General features: G+C 40.2%; 4 protein-coding genes across 13 annotated transcripts; 1 reads left to right on the top strand and 3 right to left on the bottom strand.

Annotated features, from left to right (window-relative positions):
* Window positions 1-114: 114 nt before the first annotated feature.
* LOC107218765 (dynein axonemal assembly factor 5) lies at window positions 115-3,947 on the bottom strand. 3 transcript variants are annotated; one of them, XM_046737643.1, is made up of 7 exons: window positions 2,747-3,947; window positions 2,423-2,662; window positions 2,133-2,328; window positions 1,696-2,002; window positions 937-1,567; window positions 448-813; window positions 115-363 (listed from the first exon to the last, which is right to left on the bottom strand). In XM_046737643.1, the coding sequence occupies exons 1-7, from the start codon at window positions 3,453-3,455 to the stop codon at window positions 224-226; spliced, it is 2,589 nt and encodes an 862-aa protein (XP_046593599.1). In that variant the 5' UTR covers window positions 3,456-3,947; the 3' UTR covers window positions 115-223. The 3 variants fall into 3 exon arrangements, with proteins under 3 accessions (XP_046593599.1, XP_046593598.1, XP_015512248.1); XM_046737642.1 differs by having other exon boundaries at window positions 448-1,567; window positions 2,747-3,472; window positions 3,563-3,946; XM_015656762.2 differs by having other exon boundaries at window positions 448-1,567; window positions 2,747-3,946.
* A 988-nt stretch (window positions 3,948-4,935) lies between these two features.
* Window positions 4,936-6,467, bottom strand: LOC107218753 (E3 ubiquitin-protein ligase RNF180). Its single transcript, XM_015656741.2, has 3 exons — window positions 6,328-6,467; window positions 5,773-5,961; window positions 4,936-5,472 (listed from the first exon to the last, which is right to left on the bottom strand). The coding sequence occupies exons 1-3, from the start codon at window positions 6,367-6,369 to the stop codon at window positions 5,155-5,157; spliced, it is 549 nt and encodes a 182-aa protein (XP_015512227.1). The 5' UTR covers window positions 6,370-6,467; the 3' UTR covers window positions 4,936-5,154.
* A 31-nt stretch (window positions 6,468-6,498) lies between these two features.
* On the top strand, window positions 6,499-8,920 carry LOC107218754 (protein-cysteine N-palmitoyltransferase HHAT). Of its 2 annotated transcripts, none has more exons than XM_015656742.2 (7): window positions 6,499-6,633; window positions 6,953-7,134; window positions 7,247-7,669; window positions 7,736-7,876; window positions 7,970-8,187; window positions 8,279-8,619; window positions 8,718-8,920. In XM_015656742.2, the coding sequence occupies exons 1-7, from the start codon at window positions 6,525-6,527 to the stop codon at window positions 8,828-8,830; spliced, it is 1,527 nt and encodes a 508-aa protein (XP_015512228.1). In that variant the 5' UTR covers window positions 6,499-6,524; the 3' UTR covers window positions 8,831-8,920. The 2 variants fall into 2 exon arrangements, with proteins under 2 accessions (XP_015512228.1, XP_046593609.1); XM_046737653.1 differs by having other exon boundaries at window positions 8,691-8,920.
* LOC107218751 (zinc finger protein 761-like) lies at window positions 8,844-13,794 on the bottom strand. 7 transcript variants are annotated; one of them, XM_046737639.1, is made up of 8 exons: window positions 13,485-13,794; window positions 12,684-12,888; window positions 12,421-12,601; window positions 12,112-12,362; window positions 11,784-12,019; window positions 11,333-11,681; window positions 10,764-11,199; window positions 8,844-10,662 (listed from the first exon to the last, which is right to left on the bottom strand). In XM_046737639.1, exons 2-8 carry the CDS (start codon window positions 12,880-12,882, stop codon window positions 9,318-9,320), a joined length of 2,997 nt encoding a protein of 998 aa, XP_046593595.1. In that variant the 5' UTR covers window positions 12,883-12,888; window positions 13,485-13,794; the 3' UTR covers window positions 8,844-9,317. The 7 variants fall into 7 exon arrangements, with proteins under 7 accessions (XP_046593595.1, XP_015512226.1, XP_046593592.1 ...); XM_015656740.2 differs by having other exon boundaries at window positions 13,494-13,794; XM_046737636.1 differs by lacking the exon at window positions 13,485-13,794 and adding an exon at window positions 13,098-13,477.
* Window positions 13,795-15,512: the final 1,718 nt, after the last annotated feature.

Here is a 15,512-nt window from a genome sequence, read left to right as displayed (position 1 = left end):
TCAAATCTATCAACCTCTTACAAGCCGTAAATCTTATCACAAGGTTGAAAAATCCTCGGGATTTTGGGAATTTTTCACTATTACCTTACAATCCATTCTTGGGATTACATAGGGAATGTTTTATCAACTTTTACTATTATTGAAAGGCGAATGAACATTTGAAAGTTACGTTACATCGGGCTATTTTAATCAGATAATCGTTTCGCAATTCGATTTACACCCGTTATGACTTTCTCGACAACAGATCGTATGTGTATTCTAGCAACACCTCCAAGCTCCTCTGATTCCGGAAATTCCCTTTGCAACTTTGAATCTTTTGGGCCAAAAGCTCAGGGTGAAGTTTGGCCAGTGGTTTCATCGTTTCTGCAATTAAAATAACCATATAGCGGGAGAGGAAAATAGGTTATTAAAATGAATTCCCCAAGGCACCACATGCATGGTATTTACCGAGCGTAATCTCTTGGAATTTTGGATCAGGGTCATCGAGGTGGACTATTGTGCTGGTATACAAGGTGTCAATGTGACTTTTGCTGAACACAATGTCATAATCTTTTGGGGCAACTGCCCAAACAAGCCTCAGAGTTCTGACAGCCACGAATCGTACATCGTCACAACCATCGTCCAATCTTTTTAATACCACGGGGTAAACCTGATGAACGTGCTCGTCGTTCAAACAAGAGAGTTGCTCACCAATTGACATAATTTGGCAAATAGCTCGTAGAGAATACAGCCTTGTTTTCTTTGCGTTGTCATCTACCAGGCTTGTCAAAATGGGCATAACGTTATTAAAGAATTTCAGAAACACTGCAGTATCTGGAAACAGTTGCAGCTCATATATGGTCTTATTAGTCCTTACGTCTAAACTCTTTTTCGCAAATTGCTCATCGCTTTTCGTAATTTTCTCACACTCCAATTCACTTTCTTTTTCACACATACCCATTATTGACAGTTTGTTCTCATTTTCTTCCATTTCTTTCAATTTGTTCGTTTCAATAGCTCCAAATTTAGACGTGCTATTCTCGGAATAATTCGGATTTTCATCCAATGCTGTGCAAAGGCAACACACGGCTGCTGTACGAATAGCTTCGGCAGTTCTCCCAGCTGACCAGACTAAGCTTGGTAGGATTATCTCATCGAGAATTGTAGTTATAAACTCTGATAGATTCTCAGTCTTTCGCAAAGTCTCTTGCCTTCGCATTAGATAGTTGGAAAGAAGGAGAAACTGCTCAAGTCGTAGTTCCGGATCAGCTTCTTTGCCCATTGTCTGTTTCAACATTGGTAGTATGAGATCTAAATGCTGAGAAGCTACAGAACCAGTGTATACCAAACAGGCTCGCAAGATCAAAAGTTCCGAACTGTAAATCGTCCATGATTCAGGATTACTTTCTATAAGTTTTAGTAATGATCTCAGCTGGCGTTCGTACAGTTCTTCCACATTTGGCAAGTCTTCTATTTCAGCCAACTTTTCCAACAATTTGAAACTCTCCTGTCGAATTTCTTCATCAGCAGCCAGAGACAGTACTGTAAATATGACAGTAAATAGATCACGTGAAACTTGCTGACAGTTCTGAAACAGGTTAACACAGTCATTATTACTTGGTGTTAAAATTAATCAACAAAAAGTGTATAAATCATCACAGGACTTTGGTTCAGCTGAATTAGTTTCAGGACTGGGAAAATTCTGAATCAACGAACCTCTTGGCATACAATCATAAGTGATTTGCAGCACTGGAGAATTTGTTTTTGATATTGAAAATTCTTGCCCCGACAGATGGGAGCTTGTTGCAAAAAGCCACCAATCATTTCAAGCTTCGGAACAAGTAATTTGCGATTACTTCCTCGCAGTATTGCGGAAAAGACTCTGAAGTGACCAGGTGTAGGATTCTCATCCAGTGTAGGTAAAACCAAATGACAATATACATCCGGCGGCACAAAATATCCCATGTATTCAGCAGCAAGTTCAACATTTTCAACCACTCTCTTATCCTCGTCGTTGCACGCTCTGAGTGAGAACGAAAGAAATTGCAACAACCACCATTTACGGGAAGCAAATTGTGAAATACGTTTTCCACCATAGATTGATCGATCAAGATTCTGCTTAAATCGAAACTCTCACATCTAGAAATACTTACCGATACATAGACGGTAAGATCTTCTCTATATGTTGCGTCACATCCTGTTCTACGTTTAAAACCAAAACACAAAGTAGCTGGGCTGACCGAACTCTTATGTCGGCCATCCAGTCTCCAAGTTCGACTCCAATGCCACCGACAAGCTTGCAAAGATTTTGTTGACTTATTGTCCGGCATCCCAAATTGGGCCGGACAACTGAAACATGAAATAGGTGATAAATGATTATGTAGATGTACCCCATTAGAGGATAAAGCCATAGCGCTGATTGAGCGTATCCTTGTAATCCTACTATTTGAAGGATAATGCTCCGGGTCTTTTCCAAGATAATCCAATTTATCCCTCAGTTTCTCGTCATTGTCGTTCTCCTTAATATACTGCTCTCCGACTGCTTCCCACAGTTTTCTTGCTGTGTTCCTAATTACTTCTACTTCATCATGAAGCCCGGTCAAAAGTAGAGGAATCAACTTATGCCACCAGCTATATCTGTCTCCGAGTTTCAGGAGCCATTTTCCCGCGACTTCAACAACAGCTTCAGAAAAAAGGAAATAATAAACATTATTTCTAGATTATTATTTCAAGAATGAGAGAAATTAGCTCGTTTTGAAAATCTTACCCATTCGAACGCCTCCGCTCTGATCAAAAAGCCGTTCAGCCATTGGGGTAGCGACTATTTCAATTATTTTGTTATTTCCATATTGAACAACATCGCCAATTGTATTAACCGAGGCTACTCTGACTTTGTAGTGTTGATGCGCGAAGTTAGTCAGTACAGGTTTAACCAAGCTATCACAATGATTGTAAAAAGAGTTTGGAATGGTTTTGGCAAGTTCGGATATGCATGTACAGCTCTCTTTCTTAACGCTTGGATAATTGTCAGTGACTGTTCTGCCTAATATTGTGATGAAATCTCCCAAGTAAGCCGACAGGTAGTCCTTGTAGTGTTGAATGACTGTCCTCAAAAGTGTAACAAAATTGAGTCTAACTTCTTCCGAAGGTTCGACAATCTCCTGTGATCCCAGGCGTCTAGTTGCCATCGGTATCACGTATATTATGTTTTTTTCACAGGGTGTTAGAACCCCAAAGAACTTCTTAAGCAAGTTGATGGAAAAATCTCGACACGCTTCAGCTTGATCGTTTAATGCTCTCACAAGATTACGGTGCATGATTTCCCATACTTCTGCTACCTCGTCAACATTCATCGGTTCATTCTTTCCAAACACCAGGTCATCGAGTTCCTGCAAGGCCGCTTTTCTCCGCCGCTTATCCTCCGCCTGGAGAGCCACGCTGATTCTGCCAAGTTGAATGTTCTCGGTGCTTGACATTGTATGATTCTCACTGACTGGGCAATGCAATTAAAGAAACCTCAATTATAAGCACATTATTAAAATCAACGTTGCCCTGGCAACCGTATACTCAATTATTCACTCACACCAGGAACATTTGAATCCGACACGGAATTAGAGTTAAGTGGAAAGAATCCACACAATACAACCAATTTAGCGTTGATAATCGGTTGCAGGTGAATTAATAACCTCATTCACCGCCAGGTGCAAGGTAGTTACACGGAGTAGTTGTCACTTGAACGAATAGAAGCTGTTCACTAACGATAAGAATTGCCGATATATTGCATAGCGCGTAATCAGCTGTAACATGGTGTGAGGATATTCACCACACGACCACGATTTATGGTTATTCGCTAGTAACGTCTAAGTGAGCGCTAGCGCAGCGTTATCGTTGACAATTCCAACATAATGTCAGACGAAGGTCCGTACGAAGGCCTGTACGGTGTAAACATAGCCATTTCCTGCCCGAATGAGCACGAGATGTGTATCTCTCGGGTAAATTCATACATATCTGTATGCATAGTGGATGTGTGCACAACATACCCCTTCCTCTTTTTCAAATTAGACTAGATTGCGCGCCGCCCTATTAGTTGAAATTTTTGAAGTAGGTGGCCCCGGTAGCGCCTACTACAAAAAGACGATCACGGCCTGAAGTCGGCCGGGGGTAAACAATAAAGCGCGCACGATTCGACTCGAACGCCCGCCAGTTCCCGGCAGCCATCTGCGTTTTCGTAACAATTTTGTTAAAAATTAATCTCACAGTTCATCCGTGAGAGTGGTGTAATGTAATTTGAAATTCGGAATAACCATCAGCAAAAATCCATCCATCGCAAGAGGTATAACGTGCGCAATAACAACTTCACGAACGTGAATCGGCACGCTAGGCCGGTTTTGTTGTGCTCCGTATGCGGCCGCCCGACCTCGCGAGACTTCTCACTTGTTTATAATAATTTGGTGTTTCAACAGCGGTTGCGTTAAGTACGATCCCAATAATCGGTTGAATATCGTCGCGCTGCATGTTCATGAGATTACATCTTTTCTTACGCCGGCGTGACGCGGATTAGCTTTCGTGTGTGGTGTCTCCGTGGCTGAATATTCAAACACTGCGGTCGCCCGGCCAGTCATCCGAGACGATAGAACATAATCAGTGAAACGGTAATAGGCCATTGCAACGGAACCAATCGAGACAGCAAAAATCCAGAGAGGGATGAATGCTGTACTGCAGATTCCGAACTGACCTTGAAGAACACTGCTCAAAACAATGATGGTGAGTTGCTTGTATCGCTAAAATTTTGTTGCTTTGCTTTTGGAAGCGTAGTAGCTTCATTGTGAATATTGATAAATTGAAAATGTTGCTCGTCTAAAAGTGGCAGTAGAACGAATTTCACAAAATTCGAAGACCGAACTCTGGCCTTTTCTATGGTACAAGGGGATGCATCGGTGACATAAAAACGCAATGTACACACAAGTTTGGTCTTTAACGTAAAACAATATTACAAAAGCATTTCACAATAAATATTCATTGATTTCTTTTATAAAAATCATGTTGAAACGGGATGAGAAAAACTGGGGTAATTTGTTATGGAGCAGCTGAACGGGTGCACCGGCACGAATTTGACCCACCGATTCCCAAGCCCTGATTTTCGGTACGCGAATTATACTTAAACGACAAGTATGTCTAGGGATGATTATTACTTATATTATTCTCTGCCAAATTATCTGCATCAACTACATGTCCACGTCTGTTGCTTGCTACTATTTGAACGAGTTGCGCGCCGTTGTTATCCCTTGAATGAGGGTTATAATTTATTCTGGGTAACGGTAGAAAAGGCAAATTGGATCCAGTGTCCGACAATCTATCCACTTTGCAATGAATTATTCTTATCGGCGGTGGCACGGATTTCCCACAGTCGCATTTTGTCTGGTTAACAAAGTCGAACGACCCCAATCGACTGTGGCAGTGAGGGCAATGGATCTTTCCCTTTATCCAGAATTCCTGAAAATCGTTAATATCGATTACCCCTTGGGTGAAACTTGCAGCTTGCTCTGCCAGAAGCGGATCTTTAGTGTTGACTGAACATAATGCAAAGACTGCCGGGCCTCGGTTATTTTTCGTGATACTTAAAAGGCATGCACTCACTGGCTTGTCTTATGGGATTTCAAGATAAAATCAAGTCAGCAAAGCAGAATAATGCAATCCCCTCGCCTATCGGTTCCCTTTACCCGTGCGTAAATATTCATACGGCTAAAAGTCTTTTATACATCTTCAGTCAACGCCTCAAGAGCAACGACTCACCTTATCTATGGTGTCTTTCATCCATTCCGGCAAATTCTCCTCTGATAGATAGAGACAGTATTCTGGTGCCCCAGAACCACATCGGGAATGTGTCGGCCCCGTCCGAATTTCACTATGTGCTGTTAATATAGGGGTGGCTTCTTCTGTGAAGAGAACTTTGCGACATCGCTTGCATTTCACTTGGGTCACCTAAAAAATAAAAGTTCAAGACAATTGCGTATAGGAGAAAGAAGACGAAAACGGATTTTAGGAGTGAAATTCACGTGAATTTTCGAAGGGTGGGAATACTTTCATCTTCAACTGTCCCAGTTTTCAAGCGATCTGACGTAACGCAGATTCAAATTTTACCGCCGCAATAGCCCCTTGCTCTACGACCGTGTCTGAGAATTGACTCAAACGTAACCATGCTGGCGGATAAATTTACGAAATTTCTTTTACCCGGAATTTCCCGTAATGTTACGTTAATTTTGTAAGTTTTCACATCGACGCGGTGATATTAATTACCCAGAAAAAGTCGAACTCTTATTTCGGTTATCACAAAGCGTATATACTCACTCTGGCTGGCATCGTAGTTTTAACCTCTGCATACATCGACATATGTCTCCGAGATATGAAGCTGCGCCCAAGCCGAGAGCACAGAAATTAGAATTACATATATCGAAACGAAATCGCGGGAAGTTTGCTTGGCCGTATGATGCTGATTTTGGATTTGTCGGATAAATTTTTTTCTTCATTTGTTGTCTCATCGGAAAATGAAGCGAAGCGTTGCTCTTAACGGCCTTGAATTGTGGATATATTTTTGCGGATGGACTGGCGGAATAATCATTGGAATGTATCATCTTTACCTGCATTCTAGTTCATGTAAGAATAACTTTCAAAAATAACTTATTTCTTCTGTAATTTGAAAAAATTCACTACAATTTAACAATGGCTGTTGTCGTTGTTGTTGTTGTTGTTGTGGCTGTGGTTGTTGTTATCATCTTGATCATCATCATCATCATGGTCATCGTGTCGTTGTTGTTGTTATTATGATTATTACTATTACTATTATTACTGTAGTCCCATAGTCGGAAATTCCTCTCAATAATAATTAATTTGAGTTAGTGGCTAGATCTGTCGACTTCAGACTTCTCATTTTTTGAATTGAAACAAATAAATCCTCCACAAATATTGTTTCCAGACTTTAGGTATTACGATGATGTTTATGGAGACTTTAGTCCCGGATGGAAATGGATTGGTGGTAAGCGCGATACCGCCGACCCGGAATGGAGGATCTGGATTCCGCTGTTATATAGGATTTTACCTTGGGCTTGCGTTCAAATTTTCATTGGGCAAATAGTTAAATATTTCTTCAGTTCTATGGTAATTTTAGACATGATCAATTGTGTGATGCATTCCTTTATTGGAATTTATTGCCACAGATTATAATTTGCCCCTGTACTGACCAGTGCATAAACAAACTTTTTTCCCTCAGCTATTGTGCTGTTGGTACATTGTTATAAGTTTGACGTTTCTCTGGTCATTTGTCGGGTCACCAGCTATAATCTTCTTGTTAATTCATCCGACTCTGGCATGGCTCCTTGTGCCTCTTCGAAGCAAAATTATACTATGGACACTTCATGTATCCTGTTTGGTCGTACTGAATGCTGTAAAAAGTACAGATTGTATTGTGCAAAAATGGTTGGAACTTGAGGAAGATGAATATAACGTATTGACAGTCGCCCTGGCTTGGATGCAATTGAAAAGCATTGGTTTCAGCTTTGACAATATGGCTAAATATCGGTGCAAAAGTTTTGACGAATCCTTTGAAGAATTCGTACAGATATTAGCCTACTGTCTTTATCTACCCACACTGTTTCTTGGTCAGTTGATATTGTACAACGATTTTGTCAACGGGGTATGTACAGGCCTTCTCATTACTATATGTGATTCGATCATTCGTAATTGACAATTTATTTCTTAGATCAACACATTGTACGAGAAATGGACATTCAAGAGGGTCACGTCGTTAATTCTTGGCTTATTTCGATATCTTTTTTGGATATTTTTCACAGAGTTTTCCCTACACTTTCTGTATATTAATATACTTCACTTTCACTCCGAGGTAAGAGTGAATTCCTTAGAACAGAAATTATTTAAATTATCATTTTAACCACCCAAGATTTTCAGCAGGCATTTAAAATTCCCTATCTTATAGTTGTTACATAGCTTCAATAGCTGGGCACTATATGGTTTCGGATATTGCATGGGACAGTACTTCTTGAACAAATATGTTGTGGTATATGGATTCTCAAGAGTGATCGCACGCGCTGAAAATATTGCAGATCTGTACACTCCTAAATGTATCGCTAGAATTCACTTGTATTCTGATATGTGGAAGTATTTTGACAGAGGGTTGCACAACTTTCTTCTCAGGCAAGTTGAAAAATATCTGCCTATCGTCTACTTGCGATTAGAATCTGGATTAATTCAATTCTTGACTCGACAAGTAACGATTATTTTTCAGGTATATTTACTTACCAGTTGCTGGTACAAAATCTGCATTGCAAAAAGTCTTTGCATCATTTCTCTGTTTTTCACTTGTGTATGTCTGGCATGGCACGCAAATGTTTATACTCACATGGTCGGTTTTGAATTTCATTGGAGTAACAATAGAAAGTTTGGCAAGGACAATTGGAAGCACTAAAATATACATCGAAACTCAGAGAAAAGTCATGGGGCCAACAAATGCAAGACGTTTTCATTGTATTTTGGCAAGTCCGTTGCTAGCAATGTCAGCAATCTCCAATTTTTATTTCTTTGGCGGTCAGGAGATTGGGAATATTTTCGTGCGCAGGATACTTGGCGGTAAGAAAATTTTACTCCTTCAATAAAATGTTAACAACCCGAAGAAGCAGAAGTAAGACTGTCAAGATTAGAACTGTCTGTTTGTTATCCTCTTGTAGATTCGTGGAAAAGCTTCGTTACATTGTTGTCTGTTTTGTATTGTTGCTGTCAGTTGTCAACGGAGTTGAAAATAAGAGATACTAAAAAATCACAACCTGTGAAGAGTGATTAAGGAAACATGCAAGTTAATGTCATTATCTGTTTATTTCAAGAGAAGATAATGTACATCATATGTGACAAATAAATTAAGTATCTTATAATATTTTCCTGACTAACATAATACTGTTTCATCTTTCCGAGAAGAAAGAAACAAGTTTCTACATCGTGTTCCTTCAGTTGATTCTGTTTATCATCAAACTGCAGGAATTTTTTTGTAATCAGTCAAATTATACTTTTATTTGAAAGACTGTCGATATATTTACAATAGTTATTTGATTCACGATGGTGTCAAAATAAATCTAAACATCTAAGAAATCCTGAGTTTGCATTATATTCAGTAAGTTGAAGGCAACTCTCAATTTAGTAGAAAGCACTTTCTATTTCTATATTTAAATGCAGATTGAACACTATAAATACAATCGGATTTAGCGAGAATTATACCATAAAATTGTTTTTTGGTACAATGGGTACATACACTGTCATACAGTTCTCTCAGCTAGTCAAACGATTGGAAAAATGGTTGTTGATTCCGTGCTACTCGAAATATCACCGGAAGACGGAAGAGCGGTCCTAGAACTAGGCACCGCGCCACTCGAATTGATGGTCGTTACGCCGTGCTGGATTTTTTTATGTTTTAATAAATCGCCGCGTTGCCTGTAAGCCTTACTGCACATGTCGCACGTGTGCGGTTTTGCACCGGTATGACGTCTCATGTGGACTGTAAGTACATGCGACCTTCTAAAAGCCTCACCGCAAACATCACATTTGTAAGGTCTTTCGTTTGTATGTATTTTACGATGTTGGCTGTAGACATGCTGCGTCATGAACGCCTTTTCGCAAAAATCACATTTGTAAGGACGATCTCCCGAATGTTTTTTTACGTGATTATCCCTATCGCCTTTGATTTTGAACGTCTGTGGACACTGTGGACAGGTGTACGGTCTCAGGTTAGAATGAACTTTCAGATGTGTATATAGACCAGATGTTTGAGAGAAGCCTTTTCCGCATATTGAACATTTGTAAGGTCTCTCACCGGTATGCATTCTGATATGTTTGATTAATGCTACTTCATGGCAGAAGGATTTTTCGCAGTACTGACAGTGATATAAATTATTGGGTCGTTCGTGCAAAACTGACTGATACGGATGTGTATTTTTCCTATGCTCAGCCACCTCCTTGTAAGTCGCACATTGGAAGTTGCAAAGCCTGCATAGATACGGTAACGGCTGTTGATGTTGAGATGTGTGAATCATCAAGGTACCATAATGTAAAAATGTCTTGTTGCAATAGTTACAGAGATAATACTGCTTTATGCCTAAATCTTCCAAGTCATTTTCTTTAATGTGTAACGTTTTGTGCCGTGATAACGATTTGTAGGTCTCGAACGAACTGTTACAAATGTTGCATTGATAGTCAGAATTTTCGTAGTGTTCATTCTGCCTATGGTCGTGTAACGAACTAGGGATCGTATAACAACGCTCACAGTACTCACAGATGTACACTCGGGACAAATTAATTTCATCTGCAGTGAATTGATTGCTTGTAAAACTCACATCTGCTATCATTAATTGACTAAAGTGTTTCTCTGTTATGTGAGCTTCGGCGCTGGCCGAGGTTACAAAAGCCTCGTCACACTTTCGGCATTTGTAACATTTAGGACTTGTGGCCGACTCGACTACACTGTGCAACGTCGAAACATGCTTGTGGAGACTTCCTTTTCGTGTGAATTGTTTGTTACAAAACGAACACTTGTAGTAAACCGCTTCTCTCTTTTCGTGTGTCCTCATGTGCATGTTTAGATTAATTTTTTGCATATATTTTTTCCCACACAGATCACATTTGAACCTATAATAAGAAAATAATGACACATTGTATGACAATTGTAATATATTTTCAATGATAGAAACTGTGATAGTAGAGATTCAATGTCGTTAACATTCTATTACCCTTCCACTTCTGTTATCAACATTTGGCAATTGTGCTTGTTTCCTGCTTCAATGTGAGGAAATTTTTCCCCGCAATGTGCACACTCAAGGCTCCAAAATTCGGGTTTGCAGATTTTAAGATGCTCTGCAGCATCTGTGGGATTCGTCCATTCCAGAGAGCATGTCTCGCAATATCCACGGTTAACTCCGTGTCTGAGAAAGTGTAGTTGTTGTTCATTTACAGTTTTAAAGTTAACATCTGCACAAATCGTGCATGGGTATCCATTATGCTGCTTTGCATGCTCAGTCAATTGTTCAATGTTGTCTTCTTTTTGGGAACAGATTGAACAGAGTAATTCACCTTGTGATAAATACGACGGCAACCTTAGTGGGACATTTTCATTCTTGATCGAGTCTTCCGATTGTGTTATCGACGCAGGAATATCGGTGTAGAAATCTGGAAAAAAAAAGTGTAAGAATTTCGATTGTATTCAAGTGGACTTTTGAGGATAGATCTCAACTTGTCAACAGTTCGTGAATTCGGGAGATCCAAGTTGGTTTTCATAACGAAAGAAGTAATATTTACCTACCCCGAAGAGGTTCTCTATCAACAGAACTCAAAATTTCCGTTTTATTATTGTTGCTCTTAGAGGGTGACATTTGTCTAGTGCGGGCACTGGAATTTTTCAATATCTCTGGAAAACTTTCGGCTTTATCTTTGCGGTAAATTCCACTCTTGGTTACAATTTGCATATTCCCAGAAATGCATAACGGACATCGTTTGTCATTGACTACATTTACGTGGAATTTTTTCATTTCGAACATTGATTTCAATTTGTCTTCCGTTTCTAGACATGTCGTCGCAAGTTTGTGACATGTGTCAAGTTTCTCCAAACACTGTGCGCATACTTGTTTCGGCAGGGGATCCTTAGCGGTTACCTGAAAGATTACCGAGACTCGTTATATTATATTATCGAAGCGACTACTGCCTGTGAACGATTGCTTGTGCAAGTGTCAGGGTATGGCTAAAAAAAGAATTACCGTAATTGGTAGACATATATTTATTTTATCAGCCACCGTGCATTTGTTGTTGCTGTGATCATTTGGCGAAAAGAGATAAACAGGATCTAGGGTATGCTCGCCACATAGTCTGCATAATCGACCTGGGTGAGTTACGTCATTAAAAATGTCAAACTCATCTAGTATTGCACTATCAAACGCATTTGTGATACCGAGATCCTTATTACTTTCCATTATCTGTGGTAAACGTGATTTGTCTGTAAAAACATACGATTGTTAACAAGACGACGAGCAATATGAGGAGGTTCCACATTATTAATGATGCTGGAGCTATGTGCAAATAACTAACCCGAGGTTTCAGTTTCTAAGTACAACGGATCTTGCTTCTGGTTTGACAAAGAACTTGCCCGATCCTCTATGTTGATCTGTGTCAGCGATGGGCAGGCTCGTCGTTTTAGTACCTGATCAGTTCCCTTTAAAAATTGACTAGGTGCAAAATGATCTGCGCAAACAAAGTGTTCATCTGCGATGTCGGTGGAAAATTCTATTCCCACATTGAGCAGATCTGGTTTCCCTATTCCCATCAACCACGCAGATAATCTGAAATGAAAATGTTCCATCTTAACTGTTACAATTTACACATCCGATAATTCCCTACCTATCTTTCTCAGTGGGCAACGGAAAAAAGACTTTATTCGGCGCTGTCAGGTTAGTGTTGGAACAGTCTTCTACACAGCATTCTTTTATCCGTGTCTCTTCGATTATAGTTTGTAAAGTATCGACTGTTTGTAGACCGCTAATGTCGTCGAGCGATTCCTCGACCAGCCATTCTGTTGAACCTGGAATAATAGTAGTTTTAAATTGGGACAAGAGGGACCTACTCGGGTGTGTAATTGGGGATAGGAAAGGGGAGGAACTTACTACTGTTTGTAACATAATCGAATACTTTGGTTCTCGCATCCACGTCTATCCCGCTGGTAATGAGGTGCTTGAGAAGTTCGAACAGGCCAGGATTTTCTGGACTTTCGTACAGTCGCTGTAAGTCTGCGAATGTATCATCCGGGCTTACAGTTACTTCTATCTGCTGACCCTCCTGGGTCTGAAGAACAAGTTTTAGCATTGCTTACTGGAAATACAAAATAGTATTTGTATCGTGTGTTCTTGCATTGATCGAGGAACTCGTTTTCAGTCAACGGCTGTAATATAACCTCAATCGAGTACACGTTACTCGACTTATAATACGAAGCCAGAGAAAATCAGCAGGCTTATCGGGATGATAAAAGAATTTTTTGTAATCAAGTATTGATGTCAACAGGAATGAATTTGTTCATTTACAAATACTACCACCGTCAGTTATGGGCCGTAAATCAATTCCAAAGCCAAATAATTTTACAGCCTCTTCTTGATTCGTAATTTCATTGATAACTGCCAGTTACTGCAGGGGTATGAATTACCGGCTTTGAGGGTTAACCGAGTGTGAGACTTTGGCATTGACGAGTGTGCAGTACTTCTCATCGTTATTACAGCGGACAAGAGTTATCTGTGGATCGTTTGAGCTAGGTTTCGTATATAACAATGATACCCCGATGTGTATTGAACAAACTGAGTTAACATTCGTTTGCGATCAAGTAGATGGAGAACGGAATAATGCTTTTTGTCCAAACTTTGCCGTGCTAGCAGGTGCGTCGGGGGACCCGTAACGTGTTGTAAAATATTGAAAACCTTGGTTACCCGACACGAAAATGCTGGATATTGATGACCTTTGCGGACGCGTTCGATTTAAACCTTTGCACGCGTGCCAGTACATACATACATACACACTTGTACGCACGCGTGCATTGGAAATGAAAATTCTACTGAAAAATCTAAATGCTGCGCGTTCGTCCCCAATTTCAAATGAATTTATCGTCGCAATATTTTCAACTCTTGTGTTCTCTTTATAGATACGTAGCTAAATACATCGAGTAATCCAAGGCAGACATTCTTGCCGGTATGCGAGCATAGGGCCCCTAGCGTAACTTCGCAAGCAAAGAAAACGTGTTTGCATTGCTGTGTACACGCATGTACAGAATCACCATACAAGTTTGTCAGGCATCCACGTTAAGCGGCGCTGACGGCCGTAAAGGTACACAGGTCTCGCACACATTAGTAACGTGCTCGAAAGATACGCCTATTGTGAGTTAGTCGTACCGGCATTACTGGTCGCGTATAGGTAGGTATATAAATGATCTGCCAGAATCATTGTTTGTCGGTAAGTTACTGCCGGCTACTTAATTTTTGTGGCATACATATCCCTGCAAGTGGTGATGACTCTCTTTGATAGAATATAGTTACTCAACGCTAGATACACACGGTTTCTCGTTGTACTCGCCAGTTACTCGCTGATCGTTAAATAAGAGATCAGCGATTGAATACTATACGGTAATACCGGATCTAAATGTTATCTAATACCGTTTAGTCTACTTGTGGTCCGATTTCACGTTCATAGATGACGCCGCGAGTAATTCTATTGAGAATCTATCGGCGGTCCAACTCACCCAAACCAAACGTGAGTTACTCGAGTCAATCGACGATGAGATCTCCAGGTTACGCGTCGGTTTTTCCTGGGTTCTTTCACGTCAAATCGACAAATCGCCCCCCCCCCCCCCCCCCCCTCCCCGCCATCTTTGGCAATCAATCCTCGATTCTCCGTAATATAGTACTCCATATGAAACACTCATGATTCTCCACATTTTTACCAATCGTAAGCGATTTATGATTTTTTTTTTATTTCAAAATTACGCCCCTGCAATAAAAACTTTCCCCACTTAATTAAAACAGAGATGGCAAGGGGTTTTTGATTTGTCAACTTCATTACGCCTCGGAAAGGGCTCATTTGTAGAAGTATGCGAATGATATTTAATTTGCATATTCTCCGATTGTGGGACATTGGCAATTAATGCCAACGTCAGTGGTAAATATTTTTTACACTCACCATATCACACATTCTCCTCTATTCTCATCCATTGTTTTCAGGTAAAGGGGGAAACTGGCTGACTGACCGTTGGTTTGGAGAAAGGAACAATAGTCTATACAATTCGACAATTTGAAAATCGAATCCGCAACTTCCTAGCATTCTCATGTGCAGGGTACGATAGCCAGCAGTAAACACTGCATTTATCGTGACTACCAACTACAATTGTCGGAGTTACAATCAACCTTAGTCTTTCCCCTCGGGCAGGACGTTGTTACTGTACACCTTGATATCCAGTACCCAGTTGAATCGAGAGTTGTTCGCTATTCAAAACTTCTTCGTCTGCCGTTTGTGATATCAATAACTGAATGTATAATGGTGGAAGGGCAGCGTATCCGCACAATGTGGGTATGCGAGGTGTATGCAACCGTTGTAGTTTTTCAAAGTGAAGTTCTATAACTCGAGTACCGCGTAAGGGAAATTATTTTTCCGGCGAGTAATCGATTTAAACGGAAAAAGGAACAAAATTTAATGAGAACCGTGCCACTCGATTGTCTTCAATTGCATTTCAAGTGCATGTAGGTATTGTACGAAGATTATTTTGTATCGCTAATATATTACATGGAGGTCCCTGCGGACGTGATGCATGCATATACCCGCGTGTTATTTATTTTTTTTACAAAAATGCCGTCTTCCCCCTTAACTGTAGATGTTACATACAGAATTCTTCAACCCTCGTTCTGTTGCATACCTAACAGAGACTCGTACTCGAATGGTACGTACTCATGAACAATGCA

The sequence above is a fragment of the Neodiprion lecontei genome, chromosome 4 (assembly GCF_021901455.1).
Source record: "Neodiprion lecontei isolate iyNeoLeco1 chromosome 4, iyNeoLeco1.1, whole genome shotgun sequence".
NCBI classification, from domain to species: Eukaryota; Metazoa; Arthropoda; class Insecta; order Hymenoptera; family Diprionidae; genus Neodiprion; species Neodiprion lecontei.
The sequence above is the reverse complement of the archived record's forward strand: the minus strand, read 5'-3'. Positions and strand labels throughout refer to the sequence as shown.

Coding starts and splice junctions, on each gene's coding strand:
- LOC107218765 (XM_015656762.2), bottom strand. CDS start 3,455: ATGTCAAGCACCGAGAACATTCAACTTGGCAGAATCAGCGTGGCTCTC. Junction 2,663..2,746: donor GAGCGGAGGCGTTCGAATGG/GTAAGATTTTCA, acceptor TTTTTTCTGAAG/CTGTTGTTGAAGTCGCGGGA. Junction 2,003..2,132: donor ATCTTACCGTCTATGTATCG/GTAAGTATTTCT, acceptor GTTCTCACTCAG/AGCGTGCAACGACGAGGATA.
- LOC107218753 (XM_015656741.2), bottom strand. CDS start 6,369: ATGTCGATGTATGCAGAGGTTAAAACTACGATGCCAGCCAGA. Junction 5,962..6,327: donor AAACTACGATGCCAGCCAGA/GTGAGTATATAC, acceptor TTTATTTTTTAG/GTGACCCAAGTGAAATGCAA. Junction 5,473..5,772: donor TGAAAGACACCATAGATAAG/GTGAGTCGTTGC, acceptor AACGATTTTCAG/GAATTCTGGATAAAGGGAAA.
- LOC107218754 (XM_046737653.1), top strand. CDS start 6,525: ATGAAGCGAAGCGTTGCTCTTAACGGCCTTGAATTGTGGATATATTTT. Junction 7,135..7,246: donor AATATTTCTTCAGTTCTATG/GTAATTTTAGAC, acceptor TTTTTCCCTCAG/CTATTGTGCTGTTGGTACAT. Junction 8,188..8,278: donor TTGCACAACTTTCTTCTCAG/GCAAGTTGAAAA, acceptor ATTATTTTTCAG/GTATATTTACTTACCAGTTG.
- LOC107218751 (XM_046737639.1), bottom strand. CDS start 12,882: ATGCTAAAACTTGTTCTTCAGACCCAGGAGGGTCAGCAGATAGAAGTA. Junction 12,363..12,420: donor TTGCCCACTGAGAAAGATAG/GTAGGGAATTAT, acceptor TTTTCATTTCAG/ATTATCTGCGTGGTTGATGG. Junction 11,200..11,332: donor TGATAGAGAACCTCTTCGGG/GTAGGTAAATAT, acceptor TTTTTTTTCCAG/ATTTCTACACCGATATTCCT.